Genomic DNA, 17,269 nt, shown 5'->3' on the forward strand with positions numbered 1-17,269 from the left:
GTATCCTAAGGGGTTTTGTTATTTTATATAAATGTCTTTTTGTTCTGATGTTGGGCATACCTAGAGGTGCTCAGGACTGTGTGCCGAGGCTCCCGCCTGCCAAGCAAGCACTTTAGCCCTCAGGCTATCTCCCTGGATCTCTATAGAATGTTCTCCAGTGTAATTTTTTTTTTCCCCAAAAAATAGACGGAACAAGGGGCCGGAGCGATAGTACAGCGGGTAGCGTGTTTGCCTTGCATGCGGCGGCCGACCTGGGTTCAATCCCTGGCATCCCATATGGTCCCCCAAGCACCGCCGTGAGTAATTCCTGAGTGCAGAGCCAGGAGTAACCCGTGAGCATCGCTGGGTGTGACCTAAAAAGAAAAAAATAAAAAGACGGAACTAGATTCATCTTTAAAATGACATAATTCAGGATTCTACTTGAGTTTTATTAGAACTATTAAAAATAACAATTGGTTGGAGTTATTTACCTGTTCACTGTGAAGTTAGTATTGGGAATTACTACTGCCCTAAGAATTTTTACAACTCTCTTAACAGTTTGTTACTTTTTAATATTCTACCGTTGGCAGTTTTATCTTAAGGGACTAATGTGAAATGTGAAAGTTTCTTTTTCATGAAGGTATTATGGAATTATTTATAATTGGGCAAACACAGAGCTTATCTAAAAAGTAGGTGAGTAATTAAAATGATCTTCTACACAGAAGATTATTTGTTTGCTTACAATGAACAGTGGGCCAGGGATATAGTTTAGTTATATTCTGAATAATACTTCGCCTGAATAATGCTCTGGGTGTGATCCTCAGCACAGAAAAAAAAAAAACACAAAAAAGATTTAAAAGTAATAGAAGTAAGCAGCCTGAAAAAAAGAGATACACCATTGTTAGGGGAATAAAAGGAAATTTTATCAAGATTGCAATTTTAAAATATAATTAAAATCCTTTTACTTGTATAAAGAAACTGGGGATGTGACTCAGCAGTCGAACACTTGCCTTGCATGTGTCGAGCCATGGGTTAGATTGCCAGCTCCACCAAAAAGAAGCCAATAAAAAATATTTTATTTGTAAGAAATGATAAAGGTACCTTAAGGAAATAAATACTGAGGAGAATATATCACACTATTATGTGGGCTCTAATAGTGATCTCACCCTGTAATTATATATATTGTATCCACTCTTATAAATAAGTTCCCTTTAAAACATAGCTTTGACCAAACCTTTGCTTACAGTTTTCCTACCCAACTCGCAGACATTGACTGTAATGTAAATTGAAAGTTGGTTAGCTTGATTTTCAAGATGTTTCCCCACCCCTCAAGCTCCTATATGAACCCCTGTAACTTTACTCGTGCTGTTCCTCTGTCTAGGATGCCCTTCCTTCCCTTTCTTTTGAGGCACTGATATTCCTCCTTTAAGGACTGGAGCCACAGTACAGTGGGTAGGGCGTTTGCCTTACATGCAGCCGACCCGGGTTCAATTCCTCCGTCCCTCTCAAGCTACTGAGAGTAGCTTGAAGGCCCTCTCAAGGTTCCTTCCCTCAAGCTACCAAGAGTATCCCACCTGCACAGCAGAGCCTGGCAAGCTACCCATGGCATATTCGATATGCCAAAGATAGTAACAACAGGTCTCACAATGGAGACATTACTGGTGCCCGCTCAAGCAAATTGATGAACAACGGGAAAGCCATACTCAAACATCTTTAAATCTTCTTTCTCCTTAGAATCTTTTTTTCTTTTTGCTTGCTTGCTTTTTAGATTCTTACAGTACAGTCTGTTTAACACCATATTGTAATTTTCAATGTAAAAACTACATATGGTAACTTTTGTAGTAAAACAAATTACATGCAGTGATTGTTAGTGCTTAATAGGCATTCAGTAAGTGACTCGAAATTGACTGTTAAAGTTTTTTAATTTGTTACAGGGGCATTTGTGTAATGAGCCTTTGGAAATGTACAGTTATTTACACAACCAAGGGATTGGCATTTTACTTGCTCAGTTCTATATTTCGTGGGCAGAAGAATACGAAGCTAGAGAAAATTTTAAGAAAGCAGATAAGGTGTTTCAAGAAGGGATTCAGCGGAAGGCTGAGCCACTGGAAAGGCTGCAGTCCCAGCACCGGTAAGTTGCTTCTCTCCGGCTCCTTCCAGTTCTTTAAAAGTAGCAGATAAAGCTGAGCAGCTTATCCGAGCAGCTCGTACAGGAGGTAAAGCCCTCGCCTTTCTGTGGCGGGCCCTGCTTCAGATCCCAGGTTCCATATCTGTTTCCCTGAGCCCAAAAAGAGCTCCCGAGCACTGCAGGATGTGACCCAAAACCAAAATGAAAAAAAACAAAGCTATTAGATATAAAGGGTCATTTTTGGCATCCAAATAAAGTGCTCTCCATAGATTGGTAAGTTTGCTTAATATTCAAATTTTTAGAAGGCATTTTCCAACATATAATAACATTTACTCTCTGGCCTGTGGGTCTTTAAAATTTTCACAAGTGAACAGAGATATGTTGTTATTCCTATGGTCAAGAAAGAAAGACTGGGGGGCTGGAGCGACAGTACAGTACAGCAGGGAGGGTGTTTGCCTTGCACGTGGCCGACCTGGCTTCAATCCCCAGCATCCCATATGGTCCCCCAAGCACCGCCAGGAGTAATTCCTGTGTGCGGAACCTGGAGACCCCTGAACATCACTGGGTGTGGCCCAAAAAAACCAAGAAAGACAGACAGACTCGCAGCAATTTTTCATACTACTGTTCTGTAACCCACACCTACCTATTCCTGTTCCTAACCCCAGCTTTATGGTTTGGCCTTTTCATAATACCAGCTAAAATACTTTCAGGTGGCAGAATCTCTATGGTCTGAAGATAGCTGAGGTGAGGGGCATCAGTTTTTGTCGCCGGTCACATGGTCCAGCCCTGCTTTAGTGGCCTTCTGAACTTTGCTTTGGCTTCAGCTTTGGGAGGAGAGACCCGCGCTCTCTGCTCTGCTTTCAGGCCCCCTTCGTGGAAGCTGGCTGGGGCTCCCCTTAGTACAGCCACTCCAGCTTTCTTTTGGTTGTATATATTTTCCCTTTGTTTGCTTTTTTCTTTGTCAAACAGCTTTAGAGTTGTGCACCACCCTACAGTCTTATCTCAGGACACTTGAATGCGAAAATGAACACCGTACTCCTTAGCAGTCCCTCCTAGTCCCTTTCATCCCAGTTCCAGGCACCCACTCATCTGGGTTTTGTTTTGTTTGTTTTTTTTTTTTTTTTTTACTTTTTGGGTTACATCTGGCGATGCACAGGGGCTACTCCTGGCTCATGTACTCAGGAATTACTCCTGGCGGTGCTCAGGGCCCATGTGGGATGCTGGAAATCAAACCCAGGTTGGTCGCGTACAAGGCGAATGCTCTACCCACTGTGCGATTGCTCCAGCCCCCACTCATCTGCTTTCTGGTAGGCAAGAATTCCATCACTGAACCGCCCAAGAACCTAAGTAGCTTTCCTTCTCTGAGTTTTACTACTGTCTTATTTTTGCTTTTGGGTCACACCCGGCAATGCTCAAGGGTTACTCCTGGCTCTGTGCTCAGGAATTACTCCTGGCAGTGCTCGGGGGACCATATGGCATGCTGGGAATTGAACCCGGGTTGTCCGCGTGCAAGGCAAACGTCCTACCCACTGTGCTATCGCTCCAGCCCTAGGTTTTACTACTCTTGTTATATCACGTACATGGAGTTTGACATGAGAATTGTTTTCAACCATCACTTTAAAAAATACTTCCCTGTACTTACTGTACTGTACTTCTTTATCTTTTCTTCTAGGACTTCTGTTACACAACGCTTGGACTTCTTAATGTTGTATTACAGGCCTTATGCTCTATTCATTAAAAAACTTAAAAAATTACCGTCTGTTCTTCAAAATGGTCAATTGTTACTGACCTGTCTTTCAGTTCATTTACTCTTTGCTTTATTGTTTGATTCTATCGCTGCATTCTTGTGGTAAATTGTTTTCTTTTTGGTTTTTTTGGGCCACACCTGACTGTGCTCAGGGCGTACGGAGGCTCCCAGCTCAGGAGTTAATACTGGTTCCAAGCTCAAGGGTCGCTCCCTGTGGTACTGGGGGAACCATAGGCAGTGCTGGGGGCTAAACCATGGTCAGATGCATGTGCAGCTAGTACCTTCCAGCAAGTAAAGCTGTACTCTCTTTCCGTCCGATTTTTATTCTTTATGTATATATATATATTTTTGTTTCTTTGTTTTTGTTTTATTTGGGGGGCCACACCTGGAGGTACTCAGGGCTTACTCCTAGCTCTTGGTTCAGGGATCACTCCTGGTGGTGCTCGGGGGACTAGATGGGATCCCAGGGCTCGAACCCAGATTAACCATGTGCAAGGCAAGCGCCCTACCCTCTGTGCTGTTGCTCCAGCCCCAGGTATTCTTTTTTAGATCTGGAACCTTTATTTTCTCTCCTTCTCTTTTTCTTTCTTTCTCTCTTTCTTTCTCTCTCTTTCTTTCTTTCTTTCTTTTTAAATAGTTTCTGTGTCTGCAAAAAAAGAGAAAATCTCCCATTTATTTCAAATTATTTTTACCAGCATTTTATGTAGTGAGGTTATAGATCTCTCTCTCTAAAAACTCTGACTTCTGGGTGATCTGATGAGTTATCTGTTGGTTGTCTTTCCCTTTGAGAATTGGTCACGTTGTCCTGTTCTTTGTATGTCAAATAATTTTGGATTGTTTTCTGGACATTCATCCTGTTACTATATGTATAACATGGCTCCTAAAAATTGACGTTCTGTGGAGAATGTACTTTGTCTCAGGAGGTGACCAATCTCCTGCTACTAGGAGCTCTTTTTTCATTTTAGGTGGTAGTTTCGGTCCAGTGTCCATTTTCAGGATGCTTTGGTACCTCCCACCTGGATCTGGGACCCGGGCAATGCTCTCTCCTGTGGTTCAGTTCTCGAAATCCTGTTTGCTCTGCCTTGGCTCTGTGCCGGTCAGTCATAGCTTAAATAGGAGGCGGGGGTTTGTGCCCCGCCCAGATAAATTGAGGAGATCCTCTTCATTCGTTCTCTCAAGTATTTCTCCCACAACCGGTGCCTCTCAGAATTCCCTTTTCCCAGTATCCTGACCAAATCAATGTAAGGCTACTTCGAGGACTGTCAGCTTCCCACAAGACTGTTTGAGTAATTTAGAATCACGAGAGAAGGGTGAAGCCATAGTACAGCGGTAGGACGTTTGCCTTGCACTCAGCTGACACAGAGCTCCTGGTTCAATTCCCTGGAGTCCCCTGTGGTCCCCCAGAGTACAGCCAGGAGTAAATTCCTGAGCGCAGGGCCAGAAGTTTAACCGTGAGCATCGCCAGATGTGACCCAAAAAGGGAAAGAAAAAAATCACTAAAGAAAGGAGAAGGAAAGAAAAAAACGAAACAGGAAACAACCCCGTGTGTGTTGTTCAAGTTTGACTCCTTCCCCAGTCCCCTTGCTTTGGATTACTTTGAGAGGGCTGGGTCGATCTCTCTGTATCTTGGGTAGAATTTCTCATTCTTATCAGGATGAGAGGCTCTCCCAGACTTCTTCTGTTTTAGACACCGTTGTGAGTTTGATAATATTTAAAACTGTGACAACTTTGCTAAAATGAAATGTCGTGTTAGGTGCAATTTAATCTTTCTGAAAAAGTGTGAGGGTGAAGCTGTAGGAGTTGAGAGACATACAGTGGTTAAAGTAGATGTGTGAGATATTAACAACTGGTTAATCTAGGTGAATGATATTTGGGTGTTAGGTTCCTCTTTTTTTTTAAGGGGACCACATCGGCAGTGCTCAGGGCTTGCTCCTGAGTATGTGCTTATGGACCACTCCTGATAGGGCTTGGGGGGCCATATGGTGTTCCAGGGATCGAATTAGGGTCTGACCTGCTGTGCTCAAGCTAGCAAGCATCTTATCCCTGTACTATCCCTCCAGCCCTCTTTCATCTGTTTTTTAAGTTAAAAAGCTTTATAGCTAGGGGTGTAGCTCAGTATTAGAGCATATGTCTTGCATATATATAGAGAGAGATATATACACATATATATCTTAAAGTTTTCTAATCACAATTCGTTGAAACACAGTTCTTTAATTTTTTTTTTCAATTTATTTTTTAATTGAGTCACTGTGAGAACAGTTATAGGGCTTTTAGGATCGAGTCTCAGTCATACTATGCTCAAACACCCATCCTTTCACCAGTGCACATGTTCCACCACCAATAACCCCAACATACACCCCCCCCCACTCTCCCTCTGCCTGTGTGGCAGATGATTTTCACTTTACTCTTTCTTTACTTTGATTACATTTAGTTTTCGACAGGAAACTCACTATCATTATTTGGAGTTTTCCCCCCAACAGTCAGACCTGTTGGAATGGCATCATTAGATTGTATGTTTTCTATTGTTGGTAACAAAGAGCATAAGATGTTGCACAGTCGCGAAAGCGGCCGCCCGGATTTGGAATTCTGGTATTAAATCCAGAAGTATTTCTGCCAGCAGCCGCTGCATTTCGAGATTGGTTTCTGTGGCGCTGGGATCATGGCTGTTCAGGAGCGGAGGAGCCGTACATGGGCGACCGCTCGGGGTCTCATTTGGACAGGAGGCAGGGCCGGTTCTGCCTCCCCCATCGCAAGATTCCCCATGCATCCCATCCCATCACTGCAAACTCCTACCTCTCTGTCCAATTGGTTCTGAACGGTGGTGGTCGCCATGCTGTCACAGAGTGGGAAAGGCTGAGGGACAGAAACCCTTCCCCTCCCAGGGCTACTGGGGCCGTATCTTAGTTCAGAGTCCAGGAGTATATCTGCCAGTAGCCACTGCGTTCTGAGATTGGTTTCTGTGTCTCTGGGAGAATGGACGCTCAGGGGTGGCAGAGCCATTCCTGAGCATATATTTTGTATATCAGGAAAGGTCGAGCGGCCGAGGTGTCCCAGCCCCGCATACCGGAGCTGTGTTAGTAGAAGCTCAGTGTCACTGGGGCTCCATCTGGAGAAGGCGTGCTGGCTGTACCTTCTCCGTCTGGCACCCCGGTGTTGTGGGCCCAGTCTGGGGTCCGGAGCAGCCTGAATTCTTCACTGCTGGTGAAACACAGTTCTTAATAAATTCTGTAAGCTTAGTCTTAGTCATCCCATCTGTTTATTATGGGGAGGTTTGGGGGAGATTTGGGGGGTGTTGTTTATTTGGTTTGTAACCATACCCGGTTTGTAACCATGCTCAGGGCTTACTCCTATTCTTGCACTCAGGAATCACTCCTGGTGAACTCGGGGAACCATATGGGGCACTAGGAATCGAACCCTAGCTGTGTGCTAGGCAAGTGCCCTACCCACTGTACTACCACTCTGGGCCCCTTAGTCACTCCCATCCAATCCTTAGATCATTCTAACATAGTGCTTCAGAGTAATTTTTATTGATCAAGTGAGGATGTTTAAGGTGTGGGGGAGAGGTTCTAACTCAATCCAGGCAAAACCTTCTTTTTTATTTTTTAATTATTTTTGCTTTTTGGGTCACGCCCAGCTATGCTCAGGGGTTACTCCTGACTCTGCACTCAGGAATTACTCTTGGCCGTGCTGGGGGACCGACCATATGGGATGCTGGGGATTGAACCTGGGTCGGCCGTGTCCAAGGCAAACGCCCTACCTGCTGTGCTATCGCTCCGGCCCCAGGCAAAACCTCAAAACCTTCTTTGATTTTAAGGTATCTCTTTCTTTTTTTTTTTTTTTTTGTTTTTGGGTCACACCTGGCGATGCACAGGGGTTACTCCTGGCTCTGCACTCAGGAATTGCTCCTGGCGGTGCTCAGGGGACCATATGGGATGCTGGGATTTGAACCCGGGTGGGCCGCGTGCAAGGCAAACGCCCTACCCACTATGCTATGACTCCAGCCCCAAGGTATCTCTTTCTTAATTCCCAGGAAATTAAATCTTTTTTTTAATTCTTTTGTGTGTGTGTATGTGTGTGTGTGTGTGTGTGTGTGTATATATATATATATATATATATATATATACACACACATATATATATATATATATATTAACTCAGCCCTGAGATTTTAGCAGCCTCTCTTTACTCTTCTTTCCCAACGATTGGAGGCTCTTTCAGGGTCAGGAGAATGAGACCTATTGTTACTGTTTTTGGCATATCGAATACGCCACGGGGAGCTTGCCAGGCTCTCCCAAGTGGGCAATAGACTCTCTGTAGCTTGTCAGATTCTCCAAGAGGGAGAACTAAGCTATTAGATGTCGCATGGCTACATAGCGGCCTCACACTTCTGGGAGCTTGGTTTTAAAGTCTCAGGGCGGGGAGGGAAATGCAACCCATCCTCTCCAAAGGGCCCCAGTGAAGACAGCCAGGTGTGGGGGCAAGAGACTGTGTCGCTCTCTTCTAAGAGCTTGGTTTTAGAGTCTCTGGATGTTGGTCATTGATGGGATTGCACGGCGCCAGGAGGCAGTTACTGGTGTCCGATCGAGTAAATTGATGAACAAAGGGATGGCAGTGATACAGTGACAGATACGGGGTGTGTGTGTGTGTGTGTGTGTGTGTGTGTGTGTGTGTGTGTGTTTTATTCTTCCTTGTTTATATTAACAAAAAAGTTTTAATCTGATGGCTAATGTTTTATCACACTGAAAGCTATTTGTTCCTTCTCTTACTGTAGACAATTCCAAGCTCGAGTGTCTAGGCAAACTCTGTTGGCACTTGAGAAAGAAGAAGATGACGATGACGTTTCTGCATCTTCTGTACCACAAAGAAGCACACTGGCTGAGCTGAAAAGTAAAGGGAAAAAGATAGCAAGAGCTCCAGTCAGCCGTGTAGGAGGTGCTCTCAAGGGTAACCGCTCATTGTTATTATGGGAAACTTAGTCTGCCGTGGCAGGCAAATTATGTAAGGAGCTAATGTGTATATATATATGTTATATATATGTGTGTGTGTGTGTGTGTGTGTGTGTGTGTGTGTGTGTGTGTGTGTGTGTGTGCGTGTATGGACACTGTCCTAGTTTTCTAAGGAGCCGGTAGCAGTATAAAGAAGGTCCAAGGAGAGATGAAATCAGAGTGTGCAGTAAAACCAAACTGTCAGCTATTTTATGTCTTAATTAAGAAAATCCTAACATAAAAAGCATCAAGATTTTCTGAGTCCCAATTATTAGTTGGAAGATGATATGCAATAATAATAAAGCATATTGTCCCAAGGTTTCAGAGGTTTTTTTTACACCGTCTTCAGTCTTTGAAGGCCAGAAATTGGACTCTTTATGTACCTAAAGATGATTGACAATAGGCTTTTCAAAATCATTGTTTTTTAAGGACATTTTAGCTTTAGCCAAATTTAATAGAAAACTGAAAATAGTATGTATTTTTGTATGTATTTATTTATGCTTTTTGGGTCACACCCAGTGATGCACAGGGGTTACTCCTGGCTCATTCACTCAGGTATCACTCCTGGCAGTGCTCGGGGGACCATATGTGATGCTGGGAATCGAACCTGGGTCGGCCACGTGCAAGGCAAATGCCCTCCCTACTGTGCTATCACTCCAGCCCCCAAAGCAGTACCCTTTTAGTAACTAAATTTATAGCAGTTAGCTATGTAGACCAGAGTTTTAAAAAATCCTTTTCCTGGTATCAATTTGCCAATATTTAGAGTATTCTTTGGATATTGTAACTAGGGTATAAGAAATGAATAGTCCCAATGGGCATGGGGCCAACCCCAGTTAGATCCCTGGCACTGCGTGGTCCCCTAGCACTGGTAGGCGTAATCTCCTAGCACAGTCAGGGTGAACCATGAACACTGCCAGGTGTGCCCAAGACCCTCTCCCATCCCCCCAAACGGGGTAGTCCTAAAGCCTATTTCATGCAGAGCTTGGTGAAAATTTGTTGAAATAGCCTCACAACAGACCTCAATAAGTGGGTAATTGTTTTAATGGATTTAGTACATCAGCTGATATCCATTGAGAAAATTTTATAATGAAAATCTAGGTTAGTCTCTGATAAAACTACCCAATATTAGAATGAATTGACTGAAGGAATATATCGAATCTGAAGGTTTTTTTTATGTCTATGGATAACAAAAATTGAGGTGAGAATAGGAAAAAGAGCACTGAACACAGATTTAAGAATTGCTAGTTTAGGGGTCTAGAGTGATAGTACAACAGTTAGGGCATTTGCCTTACACTCAGTTACCTCGCTTGATATGGCTGGCCTGGGTTCTATCCCAAGCCTCTCATACGGTTCCCTGACCACTGCCAGAGAACCACTGCCATTCCTGAGTGCAGAGCCAGGGGTAACCCCTGAGCATTGTTGAGTATGGCCCAAAAAAAACAAAAACCAACCAAAAAAATTTAAGACAGAGATAATATGTGGATAGGGTATTTGCATTGCCTTCCCCTCGGTCACCTCTCTCACCTAGTATGACTTCTTGAACCCATCAGAGTGATCCCTGAGCACCACCTGGTGTGGCCCCAAAACCATAATAAATAGAAGTTACTAATTTAGGGCTAAAGAGATAAAAGAGTGGGTAGGGCATTTGCCTTTCACATGGCTGATCCAGGTTTGATCCCCTGCATCCCACATTGTCCCCTGACCACTGCCAGAAGTGATTCCTGAGCAAAGGCCAGGAGTAAAACCTGAGCACAGCCAGTGTGGGCCCCCCCCCAAAAAAAAGTTCAAATAGCACCCAGTAATTGGGCTGGAGAGATAGTACAATGGATAGTAAACTTGCCTTGCACAGCCTATCTGGGTTTGATTCCCAGCACCCCCTATTCTGAGCAAGCGTGATCCCTGAGCACAGAGCCAGGAGTAAGTCCTGAGCACTGTCAGGAATGGCCCCCAAACAAAACAAAAATTTTCTAATTTGTGGCAGAAGGTACTTGGCTCGAATATGACCATCTCTGGTTTGATTCCCAGATCACATACACTCCCCAGTCAGGTGTATAAACCCTGAGCACTGCTGGGTGTGACCCACCCCTCCCACACTTACACCCTCCCATAACCCCCTCCCCAAAACCAATTACTAATTTGACCCGTTAATTTTTTTTCTTTTTTTTTTTCTTTTTGGGTCACACCCGGCAATGCTCAGGAGTTACTCCTGGCTCTGCACTCAGGAATTACCCCTGGTGGTCCTCAGGGGACCATATGGGATGCTGGGAATCAAACCTGGTTGGCTGCATGCAAGGCAAAGGCCCTACCCGCTGTGCTATTGCTCCAGCCCCTGACCCATTAAATTTTTTAAAAATCATGATCGGAGAGATAGGACAGAGGTAAGGTGCTTGCCTCATACACAACTTCGAGACCAATCCCAGCTCTTTTCCAAGGACCACGTACGGTCCCCTGAGCCCCACCAAGAGGCCACTCCTGAACGCAGCCTGGCGCTCCACCCTGTGTGGCCCTCCCGACCCCTTTGAAAATTCTCTCTCCGTCTGTGGCGGGAGAAGCACTTGATCCTGTAGTTGAAGTAATTTCATTGATCTCAGGAATCCCTAGGTATACGTTCGCTGGTGTTTACTGCGTTATTTTACATGAAGTCTTAATATCCTCCTCCCCGCCCCCTCTCCCTCCCCGCCCAGTTCTAAGCCATAACCGAGCAGTGCAAAATCCACTTCCCGGACGGATGCAGAGTAACTCTAGAATCACCGTCTTTGATGAAAACACGGGTGAGACCTGCGGCGCCGAGGTGTGTGTGCCCACAGCCGAGCCGTGGACCGCCCGCCCTGTGACGAGGGCCAAAGAGAATGAACTGCAGGCAGGCCCTTGGAACGCGGGCAGACCTTTGGAGCACAGGGTGAGACCTCTGGGCGGCCCCCGGGGACGCCCACACCTACAGACACAGGGTTTAGAGTCGGGGTGCCGGGAGCCCGCGTCACCGGGCGCAGTCTGCCTCTGTGGCGTCAGGACGTCACACTGAGCTAATAATTCTCATTGTCTTCACCGCCAGCATCGTGGCAGTGGCGCTTCTGTGACGACCGAGCCCCCCGCGCTCCCCAGCTTTACTCCGTACGTGGAAGAGACGGCGCAGCAGCCAGCCATGTGAGTTTGGGTTTCAGGTTCTCTGCCGTGGGAACTCTCTGGGCCGAGGGCAACTCTAGGTCGCCAGATTGCGGCCCCCTCCCCCACCACATTTTCTTTACTAGGATGCAAGTAAACAGGTCCAGGCTGGGGAGATCGGCCCCCCTCAAAGGGCGGGGCTTAGGGCCCCCACTACCACATGGGCCCCTGAGCACTGCCCTGAGTGACCCGGAGCACCTCAGCCTAAGCTCCGTCTCGTTGTAACCCTTGCACACTCCTGCTCTGTGATCTTAATTTTTTGAGTTCTCTCCAGACCGATTTCCATAGATGCTTAACTAGACGGCAGTCCCACTAGCAGTGGATGAGGGTTCTCTTGCCCGCATCCCCCCCAGAAATGCCTGCTTCCTGTCTCTTTGATATGTGCCCTTCTCAGTGGTGGGAGGTGGTATCTCATTGTCATTTTGATGTTTAGATAATTGGTGACAGGAACACTTTTTCATATATGTATTGATTTTTTTTTTTTTTTTTTTTGCTTTTTGGGTCACACCCGGCGATGCACAGGGGTCACTCCTGGCTCATGCACTCAGGAATCACCCCTGGCGGTGCTCAGGGGACCGTATGGGATGCTGGGATTCGAACCCGGGTCGGCCGCGTGCAAGGCAAACGCCCTACCCGCTGTGCTATCACTCCAGCCCCATATGTATTGATATTTTTCTCCAAGGAAGTACTTGGTCAGTTCCTCTCTATTTTTTATTTGTTCATTTTTTTGTTTGTTTTTTGTTTTTCTTTCTACAATTTTTTTAATTAAAGCACTGTGGTTTACAAAGTTATTCATAGTTGAGTTTAGACATACGATATTGCAGCGCTGATCCCACCCCCAGTGTCACCTTCCCTCCACCAATGTTCCCAGGTTCCCTTCCTCCTTTTTAATGAAATTATTTTATTGTTAAGTTTTGAGTGCTTTATAAATCCTTCATATTTGCACCTGGTCAGAGGGGCTATGGGCGATTATTTTCTCCCACTCAGTAGGATGTCTTTTTACTCTAGTCATATATTTTAAATGGCAGAAGATTCTTTCATTGATTTTGTTTTTCCCCCTTGTTTTCTTTTTTGTGTTTTTTGGTTTTGGGGGGGAGTAGGGGCCCACACCCAGCAGTCAGTGTTCAGGGCTCACTCCTGGCTCTGCACTCAGGAAACACTCCTAGTGATGCTTGGGGGACCATAAGTACTGCTGGGGATCGTATCCTACCCACTGTTCTATGCTTCTGGTCGCATAGTCTGCTTTTTTAAACAGTAATTTATATATAGGTTTTTGTTTTTGGGTCACACCCGGCGATGCACAGGGGTTACTCCTGGCTCTTCACTCAGGAATTACTCCTGGCGGTGCTCAGGGGACCATATGGGATGCTGGGATTAGAACCCGGGTCGGCCGCGTGCAAGGCAAACGCCCTACCCGCTGTGCTATCGCTCCAGGCCCTATATATAGGTTTTTTTGTGTGGGTGTGTGTGCGTAGTATATTCGATATGCCAAAAACAGTAGCAACAAAGTCTCACAATGGAGACGTTACTGGTGCCCACTCCAGCAAATCAATGAACAACAGTACGACAGTGCAGTGCCACTGTGTGTGTGTGTGTGTGTGTGTGAGAGAGAGAGAGAGAGAGAGAGAGAGAGAGAGAGAGAGAGAGAGAGAGAGACCTGGTGATGCACAGGGATTACTCCTGGCTCATGCACTCAGGAATTACTCCTGGCTGTGCTCAGGGACCATATGAGATGCTGGGAATCAAACCCAAGTTTGCCATGTGCAAGGCAAACACCCTACCCACTGTGCTGTCGCTCCGACCCCTAATTTTCTTTGTATAATTCTTTTACCTCTTTTGTTAAGTTGATTCCCAGATACTTGATTTTTTTTTTTTGAGAACCATTTCAAATGGGATTTAAAAACTAGTTTCTTTTCTGTCTCACTATTTATAGAAATGTGGCAGATTTTGTTGCATTATTTGAAACCTATCACTTTATTGTATTGATTTATTTTCAGAAATTTTTTTGTGGAGAATACGGTTTATATATATGTGTGTGTGTATATATATAGATATGTATATATATCATTGGAAGAGGCTGGCAAGCTCCCCGTGGCGCATTTGATATGCCAAATACAGTAACAGTAACAGGTTTCATTCCCTTGACCCTGAAAGAGCCTCCAATCATTGGGAAAGATGAGTAAGGAGAGGCTGCTAAAATCTCGGGGCTGTGATGAATGGAGATGTTACTGGTTCCCCCTCGAGCAAATCGATGAACAACGGATGACAGTGATACAGTGATATATATCTCATGTTATCTATGATTAGTGACAGTTTGACTAATTGGGTTTTTGGGGGGGAAGAGAGGGTTGGGGCTTGAGCCACTCCCAGCTACAAATCACACCTGGTGCGTGGGGGACCATGGGGTGCCAGGGGTTGAGCCCAGGTCACCCTGTGCAATACCTCACCCACTGGACTATCTCTCTGACTATCTCTCTGGCCCCGGCACACTCTCCCTTGTTGTTGGGGTGTGGGGGGGTCATTCTCCTTTAGCTGTGGTGCCTGCCCGGGCGTCATCTTCAGCTGCATCCTGTGCTCACACACACTGCCTGTGGTGCTGGAGATCACAGACCATAGCTCTCGGGCTCACTCCTGGCTTCTGGGTTCCATTTGGGTGGGTGCTGGGGATCAAGTCCGTGTCCATTACTTACAAGGCAGACCCCGGCGCCATTGAACCGTACTGTCTCTAGATCCAGTTGTGGGTGGATTTCTTTTTTTTTTGGGGGGGGGTGTTGTTTTCAGAATAAGATCATGTCATCTGCAAATAGAGATCACTTATTTTTACATCTGAATGCCTTTTATTTCTTTTTCTTGCCTAATTGCCCTAGCTAGAACTTCCAATACAATGTTGAATGGAATTGTCACTACTTTTTTTTTTTTTTTTTTTTTGCTTTTTGGGTCACACCCAGCAATGCACAGAGGTTCTCCTGGCTTTTCACTCAGGAATTACTCCTGGCGGTGCTTGGGGGACCATATGGGATGCCGGGGATCGAACCCAGGTCAGCCTTGTGCAAGGCAAACGCCCTACCCGCTGTGCTATCACTCCGGCCCGAATTGTCACTACTTTTACTTTATCTTGTGGTCTTAGAGGGGAAGCACTCAGCCTCTTATCATTAATTATGATTGTGTAGATGTTTACTAAATATACTTTATCAGATTGAGCTTGTTGAGGAAGGCTTCTAAAAGCCTGGGGAAACTTGAACCCTATTTTTAAAACCTCTGATTTGGAGGAGCTGGTTAAGAACCAAGTATTTTTAGTTTTATAAGGAACATAAGAGGGGGCTGGAGAAACTATACAGCAGGTAGGGGGCTTGCCTTGCATGCAGCCTTCCTATATGGTCCCCTTGGCACCACCTAGAGTAATTCCTGAGTGCAGAGCCAGGAGTAACTCCTGAGCATCACAAGATGTGCCTTTCCCCTCCCTCATCCCCCCCCAAAGATACAATAAGAAAATAAAAGACATCTATGAAATATAATCCAGGCCAGAGAAATAGTGCAGCGTGTAAAGGCACTAGCCTGGGTTCAATCCCCAGCACTACATACAGTCCCCTGAGCACAACCAGGTGTGGCCCAAAAAGAATCAAGAAAAAAGAAACCTAATCCATGGCCAGGATTGAGAATATCTGCCCTGTCCTGTCCGAGATGCTTTATGCTTCATTCATGTCAAACCTGTAAAACCTTCCACTCTTCCCTTTAAATGAGAACTTAATCCCTCACGATTTCTCCTAATGCTGCATTCCTAATCCCGATTCTTTAGGGTGCCATACGATGAGAAATGGACTGCACTGTCTAGGTTAATTTCCTTTAATTAAACTTGATTAAAATGTGATATTAAGATTTATTTTCACTTAAGAGGAATATAAGCTATTTTACGGCTAATTTCCTTCTTCGGAAGAGAGTGGCTAGTTCTCATTCACAATGTAATTGCTCATGACCCGTCTAAATTACTCCTTGCTGCTTTTCTCAGTCTTATTTTTGTCTCTCGAAAATCTTTCCACATACGGTCTTTGAACTGATGTCCTTGTCTTATCAAAACATGTAAATGGGCTGGAGAGATTGTACCAGGAATAAGGTACTTGGCTCATGCATGGCTTCCCCCAGTTCAATTCCTAGGGCCACATATAGTTCCTTGAGCACTGTTGGATGCTCCCTTTTAAGGGGAAAGAAAAGACATAAATTTGGGGTCAGAATGATAGTACAGTGGGTAGGGCATTTACCTTGCACGTGGCTGGCCCGGGTTTGATCCTCAGTATCCTGTATGGCCCCTGAGCCTGCCAAGACTGATCCATGAGTGCAGAGCCAGGAGTAAGCCCTGAGCACCGCCAAAAGTGACCCAAAAACCATAATAATAATAATTATGATGATAATAAGTCATTCGAGCTATATGGCAAATAATTTTTCTCTTTTAGGACTCCATGTAAAATTGAACCCAGTATAAACCATATTCTAAGCACAAGAAAACCTGGAAAGGAGGAAGCAGATCTCCTGCAAAGGGTTCAAAGCCATCAGCAAGACTCTGGGGAGAAAAAGGAGAAGATGATGTACTGTAAGGAGAAGATTTATGCAGGGGTGGGCGAGTTTTCCTTTGAAGAGATCCGGGCTGAAGTTTTCCGGAAGAAATTAAAAGAGCAAAGGGAAGGTATGTGTTGATGTAATTCAAGTTTGTAAAAATAACTTCCCTGGGGCTGGAGTGATAGCACAGCAGGTAGGGCGTTTGCCTTGCACGCAGCCGACCCGGGTTCGATTCCCAGCATCCCATATGGTCCCCTGAGCACCGCCAGGGGTAATTCCTGAGTGCAGAGCCAGGAGTAACCCCTGTGCATCGCCGGGTGTGACCCAAAAAGCAAAAATAAATAAATAAATAAATAAAAAATAACTTCCCTGTGGGAAGGTTGAACTGATAGGTATGGGCTGGAGCAATAGCACAGCGGTTGGGCGTTTGCCTTTCACGCAGCCGACCCGTGTTCGATTCCTCCACCCCTCTCGGAGAGCCTGGCAAGCTACCGAGAGTATGGAGCCCACATGGCAGAGCCTGGCAAGCTACCCGTGCGTATTCGATATGCCAAACACAGTAACAATAAGTCTCTCAATGAGAGATGTTACTGGTGCCCACTCGAACAAATGGATGAGCAACGGGATGACAGTGACAGTGATACTATACCACTTTATGAACTGATAGGTGTTTGGTGAAGATTGCCCACGGTGGTTTGTGTCTTCCCTGGTTTCTAC

At 45.3% G+C, this 17,269-nt stretch overlaps 1 protein-coding gene across 1 annotated transcript in view; it reads left to right on the top strand.

Moving 5' to 3' along the window:
* Positions 1 to 17,269, top strand: part of BUB1B (BUB1 mitotic checkpoint serine/threonine kinase B) — a 58,173-nt gene that overhangs the window by 12,562 nt on the left and 28,342 nt on the right. The window contains exons 5-9 of the mRNA XM_004609765.2: positions 1,914 to 2,110; positions 8,626 to 8,798; positions 11,524 to 11,738; positions 11,892 to 11,983; positions 16,450 to 16,679. Coding sequence (XP_004609822.2) covers positions 1,914 to 2,110; positions 8,626 to 8,798; positions 11,524 to 11,738; positions 11,892 to 11,983; positions 16,450 to 16,679 — 907 coding nt within the window. The remainder of the gene's footprint in view (positions 1 to 1,913; positions 2,111 to 8,625; positions 8,799 to 11,523; positions 11,739 to 11,891; positions 11,984 to 16,449; positions 16,680 to 17,269) is intronic.

This window comes from Sorex araneus, chromosome 3, assembly GCF_027595985.1.
Source record: "Sorex araneus isolate mSorAra2 chromosome 3, mSorAra2.pri, whole genome shotgun sequence".
In the NCBI taxonomy this organism is placed as follows: Eukaryota; Metazoa; Chordata; class Mammalia; order Eulipotyphla; family Soricidae; genus Sorex; species Sorex araneus.